This window comes from Aricia agestis, chromosome 6, assembly GCF_905147365.1.
Source record: "Aricia agestis chromosome 6, ilAriAges1.1, whole genome shotgun sequence".
Lineage (NCBI taxonomy): Eukaryota > Metazoa > Arthropoda > Insecta > Lepidoptera > Lycaenidae > Aricia > Aricia agestis.
Genome location: NC_056411.1, coordinates 15,228,783 through 15,247,673, shown reverse-complemented (window position 1 = coordinate 15,247,673; position 18,891 = coordinate 15,228,783). Strand labels below are relative to the sequence as shown.

At 35.8% G+C, this 18,891-nt stretch overlaps 3 protein-coding genes across 4 annotated transcripts; 1 reads left to right on the top strand and 2 right to left on the bottom strand.

Annotated features, from left to right (window-relative positions):
- Nucleotides 1-1,113: 1,113 nt before the first annotated feature.
- Nucleotides 1,114-11,404, bottom strand: LOC121727899 (ATP-dependent RNA helicase Ddx1). The gene is made up of 13 exons (XM_042115942.1): nucleotides 10,865-11,404; nucleotides 10,675-10,792; nucleotides 10,423-10,589; nucleotides 10,169-10,300; nucleotides 9,631-9,820; nucleotides 9,120-9,307; nucleotides 8,913-9,037; nucleotides 8,571-8,708; nucleotides 6,470-6,684; nucleotides 3,926-4,041; nucleotides 3,122-3,229; nucleotides 2,433-2,567; nucleotides 1,114-1,283 (listed from the first exon to the last, which is right to left on the bottom strand). The coding sequence occupies exons 1-13, from the start codon at nucleotides 11,312-11,314 to the stop codon at nucleotides 1,179-1,181; spliced, it is 2,187 nt and encodes a 728-aa protein (XP_041971876.1). The 5' UTR covers nucleotides 11,315-11,404; the 3' UTR covers nucleotides 1,114-1,178.
- Nucleotides 11,405-14,844: 3,440 nt separating this feature from the next.
- On the top strand, nucleotides 14,845-15,513 carry LOC121728023 (ATP synthase subunit C lysine N-methyltransferase). Its single transcript, XM_042116116.1, has one exon. It carries the CDS (start codon nucleotides 14,880-14,882, stop codon nucleotides 15,471-15,473), a length of 594 nt encoding a protein of 197 aa, XP_041972050.1. The 5' UTR covers nucleotides 14,845-14,879; the 3' UTR covers nucleotides 15,474-15,513.
- Nucleotides 15,480-17,244, bottom strand: LOC121728021 (probable 18S rRNA (guanine-N(7))-methyltransferase). Of its 2 annotated transcripts, none has more exons than XM_042116115.1 (6): nucleotides 17,062-17,244; nucleotides 16,930-16,967; nucleotides 16,661-16,839; nucleotides 16,281-16,474; nucleotides 15,817-16,009; nucleotides 15,480-15,733 (listed from the first exon to the last, which is right to left on the bottom strand). In XM_042116115.1, exons 1-6 carry the CDS (start codon nucleotides 17,098-17,100, stop codon nucleotides 15,546-15,548), a joined length of 831 nt encoding a protein of 276 aa, XP_041972049.1. In that variant the 5' UTR covers nucleotides 17,101-17,244; the 3' UTR covers nucleotides 15,480-15,545. The 2 variants fall into 2 exon arrangements, with proteins under 2 accessions (XP_041972049.1, XP_041972048.1); XM_042116114.1 differs by having other exon boundaries at nucleotides 15,480-15,736; nucleotides 15,820-16,009; nucleotides 17,062-17,243.
- Between the last annotated feature and the right edge of the window lie 1,647 nt (nucleotides 17,245-18,891).

Below are 18,891 nucleotides of genomic sequence, written 5' to 3'. Positions count from 1 at the left end.
GCAAATCGCCCTTCATCAGTGTCTTCATGGATCAGTAGCTCTTCCAGGAGTTTTCAAATCGTCGATCAACTTCCTTCCCTTGTCTGTTATCAAAAGAGACTAGCTGGCCCAAGTAGATGTACTCGTCGACATAGTGTATTTCTTGCCCGTCTTCCTCAACCTTACGCTTTTTGCCATTGGTCATTAATTTGGTTTTGGACAAATTCATCGCTAATTCCACCTCGAGGCTTGTAGTGCTTAGGTCTTCAAGCATGCTTTGCAATTCTGAGGCCGTGGGTGCGAATAGGATGATGTCGTCGGCAAACCGAATGTTTGTCAGCCTTCTGTCGCCGACCACAATACCTTTTGCCTCCCATGGTACTGCTAACTTTTGGAATACTTCTTCGAGAACACTCGTAAAAAGTTTGAGAGAGAGCGGGTCCCCTTGCTTAACCCCTTTGAGAATTCGGAATATTGGTCCAGTGTTATTTAGTTTTATATTAGCGGAACTATTGCAGTCAATGATTTTTAAAAGATTTATATAAGTGGTATCTATGTTTTGGTTGCTAGGCCTGAAATATGGATGTGTGTTTAATGTTATCGAAGGCTTTAGTGTAATGGATAAATGCCAGATATAGAGGTTTATTATATTCCGAATATTTCTCAAGAAGCTGGTTTATTGTTTGTAGATGGTATGTTGTGGAGAAGCTATGGCGAAATCCGGCTTGCTCTGCTGGCTGGTGTTGGTCTAGTTTGTGGTCTATACGGTTGAGTATTATTTTTATAAAGGCTTTATATAAGTGTGAAACTAAACTGTTTGGGCAGTAGTTATTTATGTTATTCTTTTCACCTTTTTTGTGTAGAAGTATAATATTGGAATGTAGCATTTTGTTTGGAAACTTTCCGGATTTGAGGATTGTGTTAAAAAGATTGGTTATGTGCCAAAGCAGAGCAGGAGCAACAGTTTTAAGGGCTTCGGAGCTAATACCGTCCTCTCCAGGACTTCGGCTAGTAAGGTCGTATAATTTCATATTGCAAATAAGTACATAAATATCGAGAGGCATAAAAGACCCATTATAAATGAGTAGGCTGAATTTCAAGAATTAAAAATGTTGCCTAAAGAAAAAAAGTATCAGTCATTACATGTTTAATGGTTTATAAATATTAATAAATTCTTGAGCGTTATTAATAGTTTAGTTCTAAGCTATGGCAACTTTATGATGCATCTTCAGATAGTAGATTTGCGCTTGAGACTCCAACTCTTGTAACGACCGCACCACTGGCGCCATCTGGCTTACGTGATCCTGAAAATTTAATTATTTTATCATTTTATATAAATTTTTATTTATAATTCAATAATTAATTTATGACAATGGGCATTGTCCAAAAAAAATCACATGTACTTTTTTTTTCGTTAAAATAGGGTATTTTAAGAATATAAATTAAATAATTTTGAAATTCATTGGCTAGTTTTTTCTCAATACATTTTTAAAGTTTCGCTCTGACGTCATCATCGGCGGCCAATTGACCTCTGCAGTATGTTTTAAATTTCCTTTCAATCTTACTTATATTGGCTGGTTCGTCAAATGCAAGTTTTCATTATGTGAAAGATGATACGAGAGTATATACAGGATGTAACAAAAATAAGTGATAATACTTTAGGGTGTGTACGTGTTCCTTGTAGAGAGTTCACTGTGAAAGTAGCAGCGCTAAAAGAGCAAAATTTTTTTTCACTTTTGTATGGGGAAACTCGTGACGCTCGGGCCCTTGCCCATACAAAAGTTAAAAAAAAAATCGTCTTTCAGCGCTGCTACTTTCACAGTGAACTCTCTACAAGGAACACGTACACACCCTAAAGTATTATCACTTATTTTTGTTACACACTGTATAAGTTCTCATTATGTGAAAGCTGATACGAGAAGCTTACTAAAAGTTCGAAACGTAATGTTGGTCAAATTTATTGCTAATTTAACGCCATTGAAGGTTAAACATATTTGTTCAAAAATATAAGTAACTAATGGGTATTTTTTTCGTTTATATACAGAAAAGCGATCACTGACCTTATTCCTCGAAATGTTTTTGTAATGAGCAAAATTAAAAAAAAATGGACAATCCCCATTGAACAAGAGATTTTGGTAGTTTATGCGCGTTTTTTCATTATGCGGCACGAAATCGGATGTCGAACTTATAAAATATATAGGTCTGTAATTATTATTAGTGGTAATTAGTATGACACGTATTATTATTATGTCTGGCTATTTCTGTCAAGTTGCATACGATGTCAATCAAAATTTTGTTATACAAAAAGTTCTTTATTGTCCAAGTCGTAAAGGCGTCTCCGGTAAAAGAAAAGGGTAATAGCCGGCAACTTTTGTACTCAACGGAAACCATTTAAAGACAAAATCAGCAGTATATAAATATGACAATAAAATATAATTTATATATTATCTTACTTGATATCCGGTGCCGACTTGTTTCCTCTTCTGTCCGTACACGACTTTGCCGTCGAACTCGTTACACGGCACCTTCATGTCGGGCTCGATTTGCTGGATCGTTATGTTCAAGTGGTCTTCGATATCGGCCAGGTACTGAAAACAAGAATAACGTTGAAGGCTACGGTTGAAGGCAAAAGTAGTATGGATTATCATTTTAAATCTCTATTTTTATTTAATTTGTGACTGCAAATAGGGGTGACAAAATGCAGTAAAAGTATTTTTTCTATGACCAGGATGTCACGAAGTTAAGTCCGTATATTATCTAATAACCCCCTTATTAGATAATATACGCACTCTCCTATGCACAATTATAGTAGTGCTTGATTATTAAACATTATATTATTTTCCCATGCCTGCTAACGCGAGTACTGTTTTCCAGGTCCAGGCCCTTTAACTGGTCATGGAGTAGAATTAAAAGCTAATAAGTCAGTGGGCCTCTAGACTAACAATTTTATTGTCAATATCATGCTTCAATTTTACAAAACAGTTTATTCGACAATTAGATTGAACCCTAGACGGTCAATACGTGATATTGACAATAAAATTACTCGTCTAGGGGCCGGTATACGCGACTACTGTTTCCCATTTTAAAGGTCTCCCTTTAACAGGTCATGGAGTAGAATTACAAGTTAATAAGTAAAACACACCTGCGGCTCGTTGTACCACATGCAGCAGCCCTTGGGTCTGTCGTCGATGAGATTGGTGTTCCAGCAGTTGCGGCCGCGGGACGAGCACCACTCGCCGTGGTACCACACCTGTGAAAAACATTTATTATAAACGCCGCCTGGAAAATAAAGGGGACGGGGCAAAATGGGGCAGGTTGTGTCCAAAGCCGGCAAGAGTCATTGTTGGTACCTTGCTGGTAGTCAACTGTAAAGTGGATAAAATATCTTCTCTCGTTTTTCGTATTCATTATAATGCATACGAAAGAAAGAAAAAGAAAGAAAAATTGCAGCATTTAAATTATTTATTTGACGTAAGTATCAACGAGGAGCGCAAGATGTTATAACTTTGTAATTTAGGTCGCGCACAACTTTAAGATTGCAGGGCGTTGCAATTTTCAAATCTTAAAATTGAAGGGGGCAATGTGAACAAATTCTACCAATCGTACAAGCTCACATCCAATGCGGTGGTGCTATACTCTATGACAGCTATCCTCAACCCGCATGCGGCCCGCCGGGACTTTATCTCTGGCCCGCGTGATTTTAAACCATTCTGAAATTCACGTCGCCCACCGGCAAAATAATGTAAAGTCGTCGTGAAAGTCGTGAAATTTTCTCCACATTTAAATCATTAATTTTGAAGAACATTATTTTTTTAGCCTATCATTTTTTTGCCGCCTGCGACACCAAAACTAAAACATGTTTGTGGACCATATTAAAATAAGTTGGGGACCACTGCTCTATGGTAATGGTTGTGGTGTTATATACAGTGGTGACTGTGATTTATACCTTTTCGGGTACAGTGGAGACTAGACTGATGGCCAGGCCCATTCTCTCAGCGCGGCCGACGCGGCCGATGCGGTGCACGTAGTTAGACTTCTCATCAGGTAGGGTTACGTTTATCACTGTAAATATTATGCCAAGTGATTAGCTATAATATATAACGCCTTGGCGGGGGCACTACCGTGCACCCAGATGTCTGGTTCTACAAGTATCTTTTGATGCCTGGCTTAAGTAAAATTTTCGCCGCCATCTTGTAAAGTATCACTGCTGTTTCGTCTTTCTAATAATATCATCTAAATACCATTTTATATTGGGAAATAATAAAACGAGCGAATAAAAACTTACTTTGCGACTGATGATGAAAATACTGTTTTAATAACTTGAGCGGTATGAATTTGAGTAAGCGAAAAATAAACTAAAGTAACGACTAATATTGATTTATAATAAAATCCAGAACGAGCATACAAAAAGTGGATTGTGATTATTCTATTTCAGATATTAAAATTCTATCCGAGCGACTGTATTACTAAGTGAGCGACTGGAAATACATAGCGGGTAACTTCAATATTAAAGATAGCTTCAATTTTCCTAAGTGAGATTACGAACTACTAAAAAGTTCACTTTGAGCAAGCTTTTGTGAGCTGCTTTATTAATGATTATTGGTTACTGATATTCTATTTGAGGGTTTATATTTTATATTTTGATACGAGTTTTAATGAAAACTACAGATTGTTGAATGCGCGCGAATTAGAATGGGCGCAATCACTGGCTCGCACGTAGCATTGTACGTAATATATAAATAAATAGTAATTTACTACGAAATATTTAAACTCAAAAAAATATTTTTTAGTGTTTTACAATATTTTTTAGTGTTTAAATATTTAGTAGTAAATTTACTACAAAATATTTAAACACTAAAAATATTTTCAGTGTTTAAATATTTTGTAGTCAATTTTTGTGCAGGAACCTAGGTAATTACTATTTTATTCTGAAAAACAACTCAAACATGTTAAATATTTTCGTATGAGAAAATGATTTTGGTATAACGTATGTATGAGAATTTCGATGGCACCCGGCCTCTTAACAGAAGGCCTATTTAACCAAGGTTACCGAAGAGGGGGGGGGGGGGGGGGCGCAGCCCCCCAAAAGGGGGGCTCGGGGAGCGCATCCCCCCGCCAAAACAAAAACAAACACAATCCAGAAAGTCCAAAAGTAGGTTAGGTTAGGTTAGAACTTAGACGACAACACAGAGGGAGCCAAGCGAGCGTGCTGCGGCAGCAGCCGGCGACCGTCATAAAATAAAAGGGGGGCTCGGGGGGCGCAGACAAAACAAAAACAAACACAATCCGGGAAGTCCAAAAGTAGGTTAAAACTGTGACTGTGCTGTGGCAGCAGCCGGCGACCGTCACAAAACACGCTGTAGGTTAGGTTGAAGGCGTTAAAAAAAGGCGACCAAAAGACTTAGATGCAGCCTCAGAATTCCGAAAATTTCAAAGGAGTAGCTCCAAAACTGGGGGGCTTCTCAGTGTGGATTTGGTACGGGCCACGGGGGGTGTTTACCCCTCCTCACCCCCACTTCCCATCAATTTTGGGGTAGGTTTCCGAACCTTTACCGTTGTTCCCCTTATCCAAATTACTCACAAAAATTTTGCTCCATAGTAATAAAAAATATTGTTTTAGGGATCACTGAATAAATAGTGTTTCATCAAATAGTTATTTCATATTCATTTTTTTTGTTTTAATGTGAGCTCATTATATTCTGCTCATAAGTGTATTTTTTTAAACTGGTTTTAGTATTCGAAACACTTCATTTAAGATAAAATGCCGCTCAGTATAAAAATACATTTGCCAAATATTGAAAAAAATGCAGGACGTAACATTGACACTCAAACAGATATTAGGTCGCTCAAATATTATGAAGCAGCTCATTTTGTATTTTAAGTAACTCAAATAAATAATTTGTAAGTGGCTGTTTTGTTAATTTCCCGTCACTCACAGTCAGTCGCTCAAATAGTAATTCTATATCCCAAATTTAGTAATTTTGACACTTAAAACGGTAATTTACAGTCACTCGATTAACTATATATACCCTTTTATATTTGGCCTAAATAGGAAGTAAAGTTGGTGTAATTTTGATAAACTAGTGAGATTCACATCCCCATGTCAAGGTCATAAAAGTGACAACAGATTATGGTAAGGCTGTATTTTGCTAAATTAGAATAGACTAGACGACGCCCGCAACTCCATTGCGCCAAAATTCGTTTATCGCATGGGAACCGTACATTTTAAAAGGATAAATAGTATCCTACGTCCTTTCCCGGGATTCAAAGTATCTCCATACCAAATTTCAGCAAAATCTGTTCAGCGGTTTAGGTGTGAAGAAAAACAGACAGACAGACACACTTTCGCATTTATAATATTATAGTATAGTATGGAAGTATGGATATGGATCTTGTTTTTGTTAATTTAATATTAAGTAAAATATCTAATAATAATCATCCTCAACATCATAGTATGTCAACTATGATGAGTGATGACTAAAAAACTTACTGAAAGGCAGGCCAGATATGTCAATTCCCCTAGCTGCTACATCGGTGCAGATGAGGAACTTCACTTGGTTCTGTTTAAACTTCTCGAGGTTGGCTTTACGTTCCTGCGGCTTGCGGTCGCCGTGTAGGCACACGCACGAAAACTCGTTCCCGAAAGACCGCAGGTAGCGCTCCAGGTTGTCGCAGTCTAGTTTAGTACGGCAGAAGATTATGGCTCTAAAAATTAGTTAAATTTTTAAACTTAAATAAATGTATGTTATCAGGGGCGGATCTAATGCCTTTTTGGACTGCAGCCCACGGCCCCGTGATAGCAGAGGGCCCCCAACCGAACTGAAACCAATAGACGATATTGTCAATAATAAAAATTATCTAGAATTTTAAAAAATCCGACCATAAGGATGACAACATTGGTTGCGATCAATCAACCCGTGTGCGCATATATCATACGGAACGGGGAATGAGGCATTTTCTTATTTGTTTAATTTGATTATCAAATTAGGTAGGGCCCCTAAGCAGTAGCCCCGGGCCCCACAAATTCAAGATCCGCCCCTGTATGTTATGCAGTACTAGATGTTTGTCATGAGTCATGGTACATTTATAAATAAAACATTACACACACTACAACACACACACTAGGAAAAAATGACAGATTTTTGAGTGACAAGCCTATACGTACGAATTATACTCTTTTATTTATGGTTGAAGTCTGATGACAACGAGGTGATTACAAATTGCCAAGAAAAAAAAACAAGGTGACAAATTGAAAATGGGTTATTTTTTTTTTATTGAATCGATACTATTATGCCGGCGCCAGACATGTGTTCAAATACGCAAATACCCAAGTGTGGCACTGACATTTGCCTATTCGTGCAAAGTTTGAACACATATTTGTAGTTTGCCATCATGAGTCGGTTTTTCTGTGCACTTCAAAGTAAACAAACTTCAAAGTTTGTGCGGCCTGCCACACTTGTCGCACAAACTTTGGACTTTGGAGCAATTGTAGATTTGAACATCAATAATGAACTGGAGTAATGACTTAGTTATCGAATTTCTTAAGCTACTTCAAGCAAAAGCCTCAAAAATTTAATTATATTATAAAAAATGTAATGCACTCAAATAAAATAGATTGATAGCGTCCACAAAATAGTCGTCCAATCTGTCAGCCATCTTTGTAATAACTGTGCCGTGAAACATTTGAAAACAAGTCTGGCAGGCATATTTGTGATCCTGTTTGCGCACGTGAAAGTTTTCAAAAAGTTTGCTCAAACTTTGAAGCACATGTCTGGCGCCGGCTTTAGACAATGCTTACACGGCCAGTCTGAGATCAGCTGAGTCCTAGAGACAAGAGTTGAAAAAAGACAATACTTATTGATGTCGTTGAAACTAAGGTCGAATTTCGACCATTGGGCGATCTCTATAGTTTGTGCGTTCTAAGATGATATGGGTGTCAGTTTTCATGTTCCTTGCTACGGGTTTTTTTTACAAGTAAAACAAAAAAAATCAAAATGTAATAAATTATATTCCATCTACAAAAACAAATATTTCCCATAATAATTGTAAATGATTAAAAATGAAAAGATGCTAAATGCTAACTTATTAATAAAAATTATCAATATTAACTGTGAATGAGTATAAAATTATTGTTACGAAAACATTAGAAAAAAGTCTTAAGCATGAAACGGAACTTATGACAATAGAGATTGACTCTGTTGAATCGAAATCAAATCGATAAAAAAGGGCGGCCATCTTAAATCGCCGGCACCACTTAAATGTCAGTACGAAATCGATAATTTCGATTGCAATTCCTTTACGAAGTGATTCGATATTTTTAAACTATCGATTAATTTTTGTTAGGTAACTTCCCTACTATTGTCAATTATAATGTGTCACGCATATCATCATAAAACGCACAAACTGTAGTCATTATAATATATCCTTTTCTGGCAAATTCAAATAAGTCCTGAAAATCCACATACTAAATGTCATCAAACGCAGTTCAGCGATTAAAGGGTAAAAAGCATGTATGATCCAGGATAGAAAGAGGAAAGTAATGGAATGTTATTATTAAATTATTGTCTAATTTTTAGACGCTAAGAATTTACCTGTCCATTTTGTGTTCTCGAATTGCTTTGACACAGTATTCTCCTTTGAGGATCTTAACAGCCTCCGACAGACTTTCCGGCGTTCTGTTGCCACCTCTTACATTATCCTTAGAGTGTACTCCGTCTGTTGTTATTTGCCTAAAAAACAATTATTGTTTAATCAGCTATAGAAATTAACAATAAAATGTATATAGTAAATAGACGCGCATTCTACTTCCAAAGGTCTGATAAGAAGAAAAGAAAGATACTGAGTATCCATATTCACATTTAGATTGACTGCATTCAATAAAAGTGTGCGAGCTTAAAAAAATTGTAGTCCGAGGAGGGCGAGCTCAAACCTACTTTCTCAAATTCTCCCAGGAGCGATCCTTCTGCGGGTCCACATTGACTACAACATGGTGCACAGTCTCAGGCACTGCATCCTCTCCCTTCAAGTCCACCCATGTTGGAAAATGCATTAATTTTTCCTGAAAATGCATTTAATTTTAATTTTTGCTTGTCGACTTATATATTTCTAAAAGCTCAACATTTTAAAATAATAATACTAACAGCCATTTTTTTCACTTCAAACGCGTGTAGAGTGGCCGAGCACACAACCATCTGGAGTCGGCGTCCGTCTGCTGTCATCTTTGGTATCTGTCTGTGCAGCCTCTCTATTAGTTCTCCACAACCAGCCTTCAGAAGGCCATCAGCTTCGTCCAATACGAAAAATCTACAGTGAGTCAATGCTAAATAGCCTGCAAGATATAAAAAATAACTTAATAACTTTATTCATATTTAGCAATATATTTTTTACAATAATTATTTTCATCTACCTACTTTATCTTCTTTATATAAAATGCTAATCATTATAATTAAGCTACTGAATGTTTAGTATTTTTCCTTATTTTTTTTTCATTTCCAAGACAGAACATTGTATAAAATAGTTTTATTAACAACAATATCTAAACATAATCTACCCCAGATGTTTTAAAGTTGTTGCTTCATAATAATGTTGAATTTCAATTAAATTGTCACAAAGTATTATATATTTTACATCCAGTTCTTTGTCAAAACCTACCTCCTTGGATTAAATCTTCCAAACGTCCTGGTGTTCCAACAACAATATCAACACCAGAGTTCAACTGATTGATCTGATCTTTGACATTGATGCCACCCACAACCAGTAGCTCTCTGACTTTGGGATTATCCAAATGTTTCTTAAACAATGCTATTTGAGAACATGTCTGTTCAGCTAACTCCCTAGAGGGCTGAAAAATAAAATAAAGTTGTTTATTAGCAAAATGCAAAGGTCTTATTATCCAGGGCCCCGCTACCATATGTGCAATGTGTGTGAGTGCCAAATTGCCATCTTTAGGGGCGCCAAAACCAAGGTCCCAAAAATTTGCCTAAAGGGGCGCCAAAATCCTTTTTTTGCACACAGGCACCAGTAGCCCTTACAGTGGTCTTATCATTATAGAATAAATACTTGTTTCTTTTAAACTATTACCATTTGGGCTGATTGCTAAAAATTTGTGAAGACAACAATACAAAGAGTTTTATTTACAAACTTTAATCCACACTAGTGTAAGTAGGTTTTAAAAACACCTAAAACTAACCTCAATAATGATTGCCTGTGGGGCATTGTTGACTTGTTTGGCCCCGGTGGCTACAACTGCTGACACTACATTCTGTTTCACATATTCCTTAGGAGCATCTGCCACTGATGTGTAGTCTTTACTTGGTGGGTACTGTGGGAATTAAAATAAAATTGTAACAATGTCTTTCCAAATGTTAAATGTATTTTTTTCTCTCTCAAAAAGGTCAACTATTTAAAGGGTTATGCAATTCAATACATGAAGGATATTTTTACCTTAAATGGTGTTTTACCAAAATTAAAACTGATCTCAGCATTTTTCAGTACCACAGCAGGGAAGTAGCAATCTGAACGACGAGACTGATCCAATTTAAACGCTACTCCTAAATCTTCACCATTCTTGGAAAATTTAATTTCACCAGAGTTCAAATTTAGGTAACAACCTGAAATAATATAATAATGTAAATGTTTTGTCATGTGACATATTTATATAATAATTATTATGTTGTGCAACTGCTTAATACTTACCAATGACATCATTTTTACCATATGCACTACCATATTCATCAAATTGTTTAGCATTGGATTTTTTTCCTGTTCCACCAAAACCAAATCCTAGACGATCTGTACCAAGATCAAGCCTAGCCTGAAAATTAATTGAAAATGAAAATTTTTGTTTTAATTATGTAATACATAAGTGGTAGAATTAAATACATACCGCTTGCGTAGACCATCCCACGCGGCAAAGACCTTCATCAGTCACTATAGCTTCATAATAGTAAGCCCCCTTGGAGTGGACTCCTTTAGAGGCGCGGCAGCCGTGCCAACCATTCTGATCACGAGATTGGCAACGTAAGCCGTCAGGGGTCACGGCGAGAGCATCAGTGCGATCGAAGAACGACATAGTGACTTCTGGCGATACCGTTGGTAAAACTTTACTAGTTTTCCCCTCTTGTATGTCTTTCAATGTTTCCCAAACGATTTGTAAAATGGGTAAACAGAACGCTCCAGTCTTACCACTGCCGGTTTCCGCAGCCATGAGAACATCACCTCCTCCTAGAATTAGAGGTATAGCTTCAGCTTGCACATCTGTTGGCAACGTCCACTCCATCTCGTCTATGGCTTTGCCCAATTCAGGCAAGACCCCGAATTCCTCAAACGCCGTCATGATTATCCGGGATTGATAAGAATATATAATAATTTTAAAGGCCCACAATTATTAAAAAGCCGCAACAATCATAAAATCACATAACGCATTAAGAAAGCAAATGAAATTTGACAAATTTCAAATTTGTCAGTCTTCATTTAGAAAATGTCAATGTCAATTTTCTTCTTCCTCAATATTTTATTTATACTAAAATGGAGACCGTAGGGTGAACATGACTAGTCATTGAACAGAGCACAAAAATACTATATTTTTAATAAGGATGTATACAATGTGTCCCGACACCGGTGTCCGATCCTTTAATGTCATAATCTATGGCATATTTTATCGACAAATTGGCTCTCAAATTTTCTCTCTCTCTCACGGTTTTAAAATGGCAGCCATTTTAGTTCTTCCCAGGCTTTCACACTAATCTGACCAGTACTTCTCATGTATATATCCTATGAAGATAAAAAAGGTCTCACTTGATAGCTAAACTTGTGGATTACGCTTACACAGGCAATATGTTATTTCGTGGAATTAAACATAAAAAACCAAAGTTTTAGAAAAAAAAATATGTATTTTTTAATTAATGGCTTTTTGTGAAAAATCTAGCACATTAAACTGGTTCTTTTTTACTTAAATAAAATAGAGGAAGTTTTCATCATAAATAAATTCTTTACTTCAATGCTGTAAGTCAGATAGTTTAGAAGTTATAACGATTTTCCTATCAAGTATAGGTCAGATTAGTATGAAGCCAGAGAAAAAATGTATTTTTTCAAAAGTTGGGGAAAAAAAATTGAACTCATGATTTATGGCATATTTAAGTGACAAATTGGCTTTCAAATATTTTTTTATTTAAGTAAAAAAGAACCAGTTTAATGTGCTAGATTTTTCACAAAAAGCCATTAATTAAAAAATGCACAATTTTTTTTTCCTAAACTTTGGTTTTTCTATGTTTGATTCCATGAAATTTATAACATATTGCCTGTGTAAGCGTAGTCCATAAGTTTAGCTATCAAATGAGACCTTTTTATCTTCATAGGATATTTACATGAGAAGTACTGGTCAGATTAGTGTGAACGCCCGAGAAAAACTAAAATGGCTGCCATTTTACAACCGTGAGAGAGAAAAAATTTGAGAGCCAATTTGTCGATAAAATATGCCATAGATCATGACATTAAAGGATCGGACACCAGAGTCGGGACACATTGAATAACATTTATAAATTAAAATATTCTGACCTAAATTCGAAATATATAGTAGAATATAACATCCTGCATCGATTGATACCAAAAAATCATTACCTTACCGATAAGTTACGTGAAATAATTCATTTTAAAATTTCCATTTATCATACGTAATGTTTGCCGGAAGTGTTACAATTTTTGAGAATTCGTCAGAATTGGTAACTTTGTATCAAAGATAAACATCTAAAAACTGCTTATTCATTTCTTTGTACAATTTGCGATTTTTTAAGCCCAAAAAAAAGTGGGGTCACCGGTAATTCTGGGGAAATATTTCAAATTGAAATTTATGAAAATTATCCTTCGAAGGTTGCGACAAGACTTTATATGAACTTGGGCGGGGGCGCTGCTGGTAAAGAAGAACTGTCAAATATGTCGTTTTTGTATGTGGCAGCGTTAGTTCCTTTTTTCGCCATCTTCATTTATAACTTATGCCGGCTCTTGATATAGGCGAACGCGTTGGCCAACGCGTCTGCAGACGCGTTGGCCCAATGTGTAGAACGGGCGTTCGCGCGTTGGCCGTAGGTATTTAGACGTTGGCCGACGCATCTGCGAGCTTGCCGCGCGGGTCGGAAATGTCGGCAAAAGATCAAAGGACATTTGTCGCAAGCTTCGCGCTCCATCCACACATAGGCCGCGCGATCAGTTCGCCCGGAGTTATAATTATGATAATTATTATAATATGTAATAATTTTTCTATGTAATAATTTAATAAATAATAAGTAGGTAATAAAATAATTACTTATATTATTTTAATATTATAAAATATTATGTAAAAGTGAGTTTATTTCTTTGTTTGTTACGTTTTCTCGCCTTTTATTTATTTATTTCCAGAATACTCTTTAAAAACTTTTTCTTGTCCACATTTACAAAGTAATTATAAGCTGTGAATAAATAAACAGCTGCAGCTGTTAGCGACTAAACATCCATTTTGAATCCGTCCGCACATTGGCGCGATCCAAAGCATACTGAACGACCTTCCTATGTGTGGATTACTCACCAACGCCGTTGCAAGCGCACTGCCAACGCGTCTGCAGACGCGTTGGCCAACGCGTTCGCCTATATCAAGAGCCGGCATTAGCCGAGCTTTCTTGGCCGCCATTTGCGGTAGTCAAATTACAACATTTTTTTTTCAATAATAATTAAATATCGAATAGTTCTTTAAAAATCGATTATAAAAAATCATTATAATGAATAATAAGTGTCTGGGTGTCCAATTTTTTACATATTTAGTACTTTCATAATTTAATTGGACGTAGTACGCAATTTGACCTTATATACATCCTTAAAAATTACCTGTTTTTCTTAAAAATTAGGCGTTCTATTACTTTAAAAACAGGCACTTTTTAAAGCAACCATAATAAATATTGTGTTAAATTATGCTCTGTCCAATGACTAGTCTTTATCCTACAACGTTTTTTAGTCTTTCATCTGTCAAGACTCACGAACTGTCAAATTATTTTCGAAAATACTTTTGATTCTTGAATGAGTCGCCCATTTCGGGCGCTTGATAAATGATAGACGAGCTATAATATAGCGTATATTTAAAATTTGCAGATTGCAGGTGAGGCTGTGTGGCCAGTGGCCAGTACCCACTGGGCCACTAGTAGCGGGCCGCTACTACCTACTAGAGCTAAGACTTAGGAGTTAGGCCTTACAGTTACAAGTAAGTAGTACAAGTAGGGGGAGGGGAGACTCCGGTAATAATGCTTAACCTCCCGTCCTCCCGGAGAACGATAATTTCTCCGGTTTTTCAAAAACGGATAATTATTGCATAATTTAAGAATAACTGACTTAGTGAAAAATTGTAAGATGAAGTTGGATTGGACAATCCTATTTAAATCTGTTCGAAGAAATTCGCTTGGATTAACGACTACCTTACGAAATTGAAATAGAGAAATTGTCCTGAGACTATGTTCTTTCTAAACCCCCCCCCCCCCCCCCCCCCCCCCCCCCCTACAATACTCCCGGGTTGGTTCTTTCGAGAGTTGGCAACCCTAAGTACAAGAAAGAAAAATGAGAATCCTAAATATATAAATAAATCCAAATAATTTAGGATTGTTAATTAAAGTCAGAATTCCAGTTTCCACACGCCTTCAATATTTTAGAACTTCAAGAATCAAGATTCTTGAAACTTGAAAACAGTAGGCGTACGAGAACTTTACAAAATTCTTTAGGCTTTTAATTTACTTACAAAAATAATAAAAAAAACTGTCAAATCGTCTGTCGTAATTTGCCGTCAAAATTCAAACAAAACAAAATTATATTTTATACTAGTAATCTGTGAAAATTATGTATAGGTTAGAAATTTAGAAATAATTATAAGAAAAAATAATATCAAAATGGAACTAGAATTATTGGGGAACTCCGAAAAGTCTACAAGTTCTAAGCTATCCACAGTTGGAAAGACGCTAATATACACAACAGGGGGATTAGCAATAGGAGTTAGTATTATTTGTGTGCCATTTGTTTCACCAGCGTTTCGGAAAGTTTGTCTGCCTTATGTACCAGCAACGAAATTGCAGTTGCTAGGCGTTGCCAGAGCGTTGAAGGGGCGGAAAGGAAATCTTTTAGACATTGGTTCTGGCGATGGACGAATCGTGTTCACAGCTGCTAAACTCGGATTCAAAGCTGACGGTGTAGAGCTAAACACTGTGCTTGTGCTTTATTCAAGAATATGTGCTTTACTGAATCGACAGTACAAAGAAACTAGATTTTTCAGAAAAAATCTCTGGACATTTGATCTGGCTCCATACAACAACATAGTTATATTTGGCGTCGAGCAAATGATGAATGATTTAGAAAGAAAAATAGTGAAAGAGACTGAAAATGACACAGTGATTGTAGCCTGTCGATTCCCTTTACCAAATATGGTACCAGTGCAGACTATAGGCCATGGTGTTGATACAGTGTGGAAGTATGTTGTAAAAAAATAAATTAAGTATATTTAAATATAGATGTTTAATACCAAAGTAATAGTTTTATGTACAAGTTATGGTCTACACAAATCAAAATCTCCCAGATCTCTTTCTCCCTGTATACTTTGTATCTGGCTTTGTCTCTTTTCCTTGTTTTCTTCTTCTTTCCTTCTTTTCTAAGAGCCACGCTCTAGTATTTTTTAGTGGCTTTCCTCTGGCATTTTTAGACGCTTCCCTTCTAGCATATTTGATTTGTAAGTTATTGTCTTGTTCATCAGTACCTGTGAAAACATATTTTAGCAAATTAATTATTTTCAAATAAATAAATAAAATAATTTTTAAAACAACAAATAATAATGACTACCTAAAGCCTGTGGTAATGGAGCTGAACCGCCAGTCATAAGAACGAGGAAGAACTTTTTTGCTTTAGCTGAATTCGGGTAGTCTACCACAACACCTCCATAGAATCCAGCTTTCATAGCTTGTGAGGTCAGCAGCTCAAGTTGACTTTCATTTTCTGGATAAAACTGGAATACAGCTCTTGCTGATCTTGACTGAAAACAAATTGTAAGTTGATTTGAAATTATTGTTGAGATTTAATTTAATATTTAGGGCCTGTTTCACCACTTCCTGATAAGGCTATTCACCAATTAACTTGACAGATCAAGTATGAAGAATTTGTCAAAAAAGTTGTGAATAGCCTATTAGGAACTTTATCAGAAAGTCGTGAAACAGGCCATTAGTGTTTTATAATAATTAGAGTTGTTAGGGTAATGTTGAACAAGAATTAATATTAAACTACAGCTGTTGTAACTAAAAAATTACCAGAGCAGCATATAATGTACTGAAGAATGTGTACAATCTTTTCACGGGATTGTGTGACTTTTTATCTGCATTGAATAACCACTGGATGGCTGACACGGAGACTGCACCATCAAAACTGCCTGGTTTGAATGGTATGCCTTGTCCCATGTCTCCTAAGATAAGATCCCCCTCTGTTTCTCTTTCCCTAGCCACATCTGAAAATTGATATCAATATAATCACTACATACATGTGGAACTTGTGAACCGTCCATAGATATTATTATAATTACATACATGTTATTATTAGTACATGATTGATGATTTCACACTACCCAGATTCTTATGTTGTTTTGTTATTGTAATGGGTTATTGAGATTTAAATATATAAATGAAGTATATACCTAGCATAGCTGGGGAAATATCCATCCCAATCCACATGTGTCCATTTTCTTCCAAAACTGCTCCAGATAAGCCTGACCCACATCCAATGTCTATCAATAGGCAAGGTTGGTCTCCAGGCAGCAATAGTAATTCGATGCATCTTTCTGTCATTTGTGCCTGAATATCAATTATCCGAGAACTGTAACATTAATTTTCATTATAATATTATATTGATGTAGTTTTAACTTTTAGCACTCTACTTAATATGTTGTATTTAGAAATCACTTACTTTTGGGTGTATTTACGTGCCTCATCTTCATTGTAGAACTGTAAATAATTATAAAAATACACGTTTATCATGTGTGAATATATTTAAAATGAGGAAATTTGAAAAAAGATTGAACAAAATACAAATGCTTACAACTTCTGGTGGCGCTTGATGTTCTGGTCTCTTGGACATTTTAAGAAGCCTGAAATTATATTTCCTTTCTTCTTGTTTAATGAAGTTTATCTGTAATTAATATCTCGAATTTACAGCTAATTTTTTATTTATTTTTATTTTACCATGCCATCAGCCATGCTTGTTGTCAATAACTTCTTCAGGTTCTTCTACTTCTTACGATTTTGATTGACATTTGACGGGCAGATTTGACATATATCATTGACATTTAATGCTTTTTATGAAGTTGTTCTTTAGAACTTTAGAACGTCTCTTTTACGAGACGTTAAATTTTTAAACCGTTTATTTTTAAAATACTTATTATTCGTAGTACCTTTACTTTTTTAGTCGCGGGTCGCCAACTTATAATGTTATAACTTTAAATAAGTCACAAAATCTATTGGAGTTATCACTCACAAAGTCACAAGTAACTATTATGTCGTAGCCCGTAGGATGATTTGATAAATCGGATTATCGTGAAAATTCTAGGGATTTCGCGAAAACACGGATAATTAGACAATGGTGATAACATTTTTCAACCTTACTGACAAAAGGTCGTGTTTTCGCGAAAACGCGAGTCGCCTTTGTAAGATTGCGAAACTATTCGTTAGTTATTATAGAAAAAAATCACTGATTGGTCGGTTTAAGCGCCCCACAATAACATCTTCTCTTATTGGTTGAAGACTTGACGTTTTAAATGTCACGCGTTGTTTTTTTTTTTGTGGTCGTTTTTGTAAGCGAGCTAGCAGTTTTTGATATTTTTAATGTGTTTAAACTTGCAGTCAACAAGACGTGAAATTAGTGCTGAAAGTTCAACAGATCCAGAAACTAATTCTGAGGTTATGGTTGAGATTGAGAAAAAGGTTAAATAAAAGGTAACGTTCCTATGAAGAGGCAGTGTCATTTCTTACCCTTTATAATTCTATGGTGTATTACCTCAAAGATACATTATATAGCAAAAGATAGTAACCAATCAGAATAAGAGTTGGTCAGTAACGGCCGTTCCCAATATTTGATCTATCTCTGATTTTGTCCTACTAGAGAAAGGAATAGCTCACAATTGACATAAAATGTATGTCTCTAATGTCTAATGTGAGCTATTCCTATCTCTAGTAGGGCAAAACCAGAGATAAATCAAATATTGCGAACGGCCGTAAGTAAGTAGCATTGCACATTCTGAACGCTGATTGGCTTAATCAGCGTTAAGAATGTGCAATGTTACTAAGGCAACTCGTGTTTTCGCAAAACCCTAACTTTTTGTAGAAAAATTAATAACAGCATTGTCTAATTATCCATGTTTTCGCGAAATCCCTAGAATTATCGCGATAATTCGATTCGTCAAATCATCCTAAAACATAATATGCAAAGTGACACGAATAACAGTTTTAAACTATTGAACGAAATATACGAAGACATCTGCTAAGAAAGGATTTTGATAAATTAATTACAACCCCAAAGGGTTAAAATAGGGGATGAAAGTTTGTATATAATAATACTTCTTAATGCGAGTGAAGCCGCGGCCAAAAGCTCGTTTCTTATATCTATCTAAGATAGATATGAGAAATATCTGCAAAATAAAGTTCCAAAACCAATGTCCTGGTAAGAATAATGCTCAGAAGTCAGAAGATAGACTATCTTCTGACTTCTGAGTTCTGAGCATTATTCTTACCAGGACATTGGTTTTGGACTTTGGCTTATAAAGTTTAATAAACTTTAAGAAAATATGACCTAAGTTGTCATTGTCCATGTCCAATGTCCATATAGAAATGGCTGTATGGGCAACGCTCCCTTTGCCTGTCCCGACCGGGACGA

Excerpts from the sequence above, each read along its gene's own strand:
- LOC121727899 (XM_042115942.1), bottom strand. The coding sequence starts at position 11,314 with ATGACGGCGTTTGAGGAATTCGGGGTCTTGCCTGAATTGGGCAAAGCC. Across the intron at positions 10,301-10,422 it reads TTGGTAAAACACCATTTAAG|TACCCACCAAGTAAAGACTA; the intron begins GTAAAAATATCC and ends TAATTCCCACAG. Across the intron at positions 9,038-9,119 it reads TTGAAGTGAAAAAAATGGCT|GAAAAATTAATGCATTTTCC; the intron begins GTTAGTATTATT and ends ATGCATTTTCAG.
- LOC121728023 (XM_042116116.1), top strand. The coding sequence starts at position 14,880 with ATGGAACTAGAATTATTGGGGAACTCCGAAAAGTCTACAAGTTCTAAG.
- LOC121728021 (XM_042116115.1), bottom strand. The coding sequence starts at position 17,100 with ATGTCCAAGAGACCAGAACATCAAGCGCCACCAGAAGTT. Across the intron at positions 16,968-17,061 it reads ATCAAGCGCCACCAGAAGTT|TTCTACAATGAAGATGAGGC; the intron begins GTAAGCATTTGT and ends AATTATTTACAG. Across the intron at positions 16,475-16,660 it reads TATTTCCCCAGCTATGCTAG|ATGTGGCTAGGGAAAGAGAA; the intron begins GTATATACTTCA and ends ATCAATTTTCAG.